The sequence below is a fragment of the Miscanthus floridulus genome, chromosome 1 (assembly GCF_019320115.1).
Source record: "Miscanthus floridulus cultivar M001 chromosome 1, ASM1932011v1, whole genome shotgun sequence".
Lineage (NCBI taxonomy): Eukaryota > Viridiplantae > Streptophyta > Magnoliopsida > Poales > Poaceae > Miscanthus > Miscanthus floridulus.
The window spans coordinates 105,699,089-105,702,974 of NC_089580.1; the positions used below are offsets into that span (position 1 = coordinate 105,699,089).

General features: G+C 45.8%; 1 protein-coding gene across 1 annotated transcript; it reads right to left on the bottom strand.

Moving 5' to 3' along the window:
* Positions 1-1,345: 1,345 nt before the first annotated feature.
* Positions 1,346-3,605, bottom strand: LOC136490601 (proline-rich protein 4-like). The gene is made up of 2 exons (XM_066486808.1): positions 3,396-3,605; positions 1,346-3,250 (listed from the first exon to the last, which is right to left on the bottom strand). The coding sequence occupies exons 1-2, from the start codon at positions 3,556-3,558 to the stop codon at positions 1,929-1,931; spliced, it is 1,485 nt and encodes a 494-aa protein (XP_066342905.1). The 5' UTR covers positions 3,559-3,605; the 3' UTR covers positions 1,346-1,928.
* Between the last annotated feature and the right edge of the window lie 281 nt (positions 3,606-3,886).

The following is a 3,886-nucleotide window of genomic DNA, read 5'->3' on the forward strand; positions in this document are numbered from 1 at the left end:
ATCCGTTTATTTTCACTGAGCCACAAAACCCTAGTTTCTGTTGAATGTTCGTTCATTGTCTGATGCTCTCATGTACCTCTGGTTGGACTGTCCCATGCTTGTATTTGCATTGTTTCTTCTCATGCACTCTCTAGCCAGACTCCACCTCGATTGTCCAGTGTGTGTGTGTTTTCTTCATGGCCAGACTATTCATTGCATGCAGTCAATCATGAGTTGAAACATTCACATCCTTTTTTGTCCGGGCTTCACTTGTATGATATCTTGAGATTCTTGCTTTCCTTCTAGGGTCTTCTCGTCATTGATCTTTCATTGAGATGTTGATCTTCACCCTAGCCTAGGTCATGTCCATCTCTACAACGTATGGACTAATGCACCTTGTATGCTAGCAAATATTGTTAGCCAAATGGTTATGTTGCCAATCAACCACTAAAATAATTAAACCCTTACTGGGGTCCATATTTCTTACATGATTGATACTAGTGTAAATTAGCAAAGATGATGTAACAAAAATGATTACTAAAATAAACATACTCACCAACAATATAATTTAAAAACAACGAACTAAAGAAAATAATGTTGTCCAGCACATTGTGCTTATTAATTAGTATGGTAATAAGTTTATTGCTTATCTAATTTTCATCAAGTTATATAGTTCACTTTGTTTTTGTCACAAGTCATACTTATCTTACCTTGACCAATTAAATTATTATAAATGTATATTAACATTTACACAGTTCGAGTAAGTGCATTGTCAAAACATATTTCATAGGGAATTTAATGAAAGAAATTTAATGTTGCAGATATTGATGCATTTGTCAATAAATATGGTCAAAGTTAGATAAGTTTGACTTAGAATATTGCTAATACCCATTTGGTCCCAGAAAATCTCATGAGGATGAACATGTTGTCCTAGAAAACTTGATGTTTTAGCTCTCGGCACTATATTGGGCCCATATTAGCTTCAGATCGCGGCCTGCTTGGCTCCATACATGACTTTTAATTAATTAGCAACTTATTTCTTAATTATATGGATCGAATCACCTTATATAAATAGGAGTACATGTGTAATTTCTGTTGAACACTAATATGTCCTAAAAATCCTAAAACATCAAGTATTTGGGAATGGATGTTGTAATTTCAAATTGGTGGAGTAATGCACTAGGTCGTTGTCTGTGCATCAATAATGCAGGTAAATGTCTGAATTAACTTCCATTATCTGGCTTGATTCAAATTGTATATCCTCTTGTCACACTAGCTGAGCAGGGGTCAACATTGAAGACCTCGATCTAGAACCTTATGTCTTTAATTATGTGTCACTAGGCAGTCGTCACAATAGTTTATCAAGTTCAATTCCGACCTGTCTTTAAGATTGTGGCCAGGAAAAATAATGGTTTGCATATATTATTTATACAGCTTGTCTGTACTAGTAGCATGGCCTGCCTTGGATTGGGTTTATTTCGTCCATGCATGCTTAGAGATGGTTTTCTTCGCAGATAAAACAATATCCAGGACAGCCTTGTCCCTAATCCAGAATAACATCACATCACCCATGTCGCGACGTGCACACAGTATCCTATTCATTTCAGCACATTGATCGATCGTCCACATCCTTCTCAGGTAGATCTTCTGGATGCAAAAGAAGTAAAGCACACTGTACACCTTTTAATAAGTTATATACGTATATATATAACAATTAAAAAAGAAATAAAATACATCATAGAACACGCATATTAAAAATAACGCACACTCAAATCTTACATGTATATGACACAATCGCAGTACAGATAAGTATACACACCCAACTGTACTTTATTCTGCAGAAACAAAAAAAAAAAAAAAAACAGGACTGCAAACCACGCTAGCTAGACCTCGCATGATGCAACTAGTAGCTAGCAACGTTGATCACTGACCATCGTAAACTCCATCGATCAGTGCTTGACCGGAGGGTGGTAGATGGGAGTCGGTGACCCGTATGTTGGCGTCGCGGGGTGATACTCCGGCTGCGGCTGCGGTTTGGGCTCCGGGTTGGGCTTCGGTGGCACAGGCTTCTTGTGGAAGTGGTCAAAGAAGTGGTGGTAGTCATGGTCCTTGTGCAAGTGGTCGAGCAAGGGCTTCTTGTCCAACGACGGAGGGTGGTAGATCGGAGTCGGAGACCCATATGTTGGCGTCGGGTGGTGGTACTCAGGCTCAGGCTGCGGCTTGGGTTCCGGCTTTGGCTTCGGTGGCACGGGCTTCTTGTGGAAGTGGTCAAAGAAGTGGTGGTAGTCATGGTCCTTGTGGAAGTGATCTAGCAAGGGCTTCTTGTCGAACAAATGCCTGGCCGGAGGGTGGTAGATTGGTGTAGGTGACCCGTACGTTGGAGGAGAGTGGTACTCAGGCTCAGGCTGCGGTTTGGGCTCTGGCTTGGGCTTGGGTGGTACGGGCTTCTTGTGAAAGTGGTCAAAGAAGTGGTGGTAGTCATGGCCCTTGTGGAAGTGATCAGGCTCAGGCTGCGGCTTGGGCTCTGGCTTTGGCTTCGGTGGCATGGGCTTCTTGTGGAAGTGGTCGAAGAAGTGGTGGTAGTCATGGTCCTTGTGGAAGTGACCGAGCAAGGGCTTCTTGTCGAACAGATGCCTGGCTGGAGGGTGGTAGATCGGAGTTGGAGAGCCGTATGTTGGCGTTGGAGAGTGGTACTCCGGCTGTGGCTTGGGTTCCGGCTTGGGCTTGGGCTCTGGCTTCGGCTTCGGCGGAACTGGCTTCTTGTGGAAGTGGTCGAAGAAGTGATGGTAATCATGGTCCTTATGGAAGTGATCAAACACGTGCTTCTTGTCAAACAACTGCCTGGCTGGAGGATGGTAGATCGGAGTTGGGGATCCATATGTTGGTGTAGGGGGGTGGTACTCTGGCTGTGGCTTAGGTTCTGGCTTTGGCTCTGGCTTCGGCTTCGGTGGCACAGGCTTCTTGTGGAAATGGTCCAACAGGTGCTTCTTGATCGGCCCCAACAGGGTTGCCGACGCGCATTCTGCCGATGGGTAGTCTGTCTTGCCAGGGACCACGACGAAGTTGGCCTCGGACGACTGCGGCACAATCCTTGAAGGTTCCTGGCCGGGGCACGCGGTGCCCAAGGCGCTGTGGAGCTGCGCAACGCAGTCAGCGGCGTGCAGGTCCGTGCTCAGCGGGATGCTGAAGGCGCCGGAGCCATCTAGCTTGCCCATGGCCTTGCTCTCGTACTCGCCTTTGCTGTTCTTGCACTTGATCGCCACCTCAAGACCTGAAATGCATGGATCGAAAAGCATTGTCAGTACCAGCGGCTAGCTAGCTTCTTCTGACCTAGTCACTGATCAGCGTAAAGCATTCAGTATGCACACTGTTAATGTTATAGCATAATTAAATGCATGTACTCCTAGTACATATACCCTTGAATGCCGCCTCGGCCTTCATGTTCTTCCTGGTGCAGTCGGCGCATTTGGCGAGGCCGACGACCACCGAGGACGCCTCGCTGGAGGCAGCGCTTGCCACGGCGATTACCATCAGCACGGCGCAGACGCCGGGGAGAAGGCCCCCAAGTACCGCAGCCATGTTTGGAGGATGGATAGATAGATGACTCGATGAGATGAAGAAGAGGCAATGCAATGCCTGCCTTATATAGGCCTATGCATTGATCAAACGCAGCTCTATCTTACATGCATGCACGCATGATCATGAGGTGAGGCGCCAGCACACACATAATTTTGGCGCCGAAATTGCAGACCGGCCGGGAATTAATGCCGTCCATTTGAGTTGATCAATCTCTGTCTGTCCATTCATCATGTCCAGACGGTTGGTAGTAGTTGGAGTTGTGTGGGTTACGTCAGTTCCGGCACTTTGCATTTGCATGCATGCGGCGCCAGTACATTCACTATGTAAT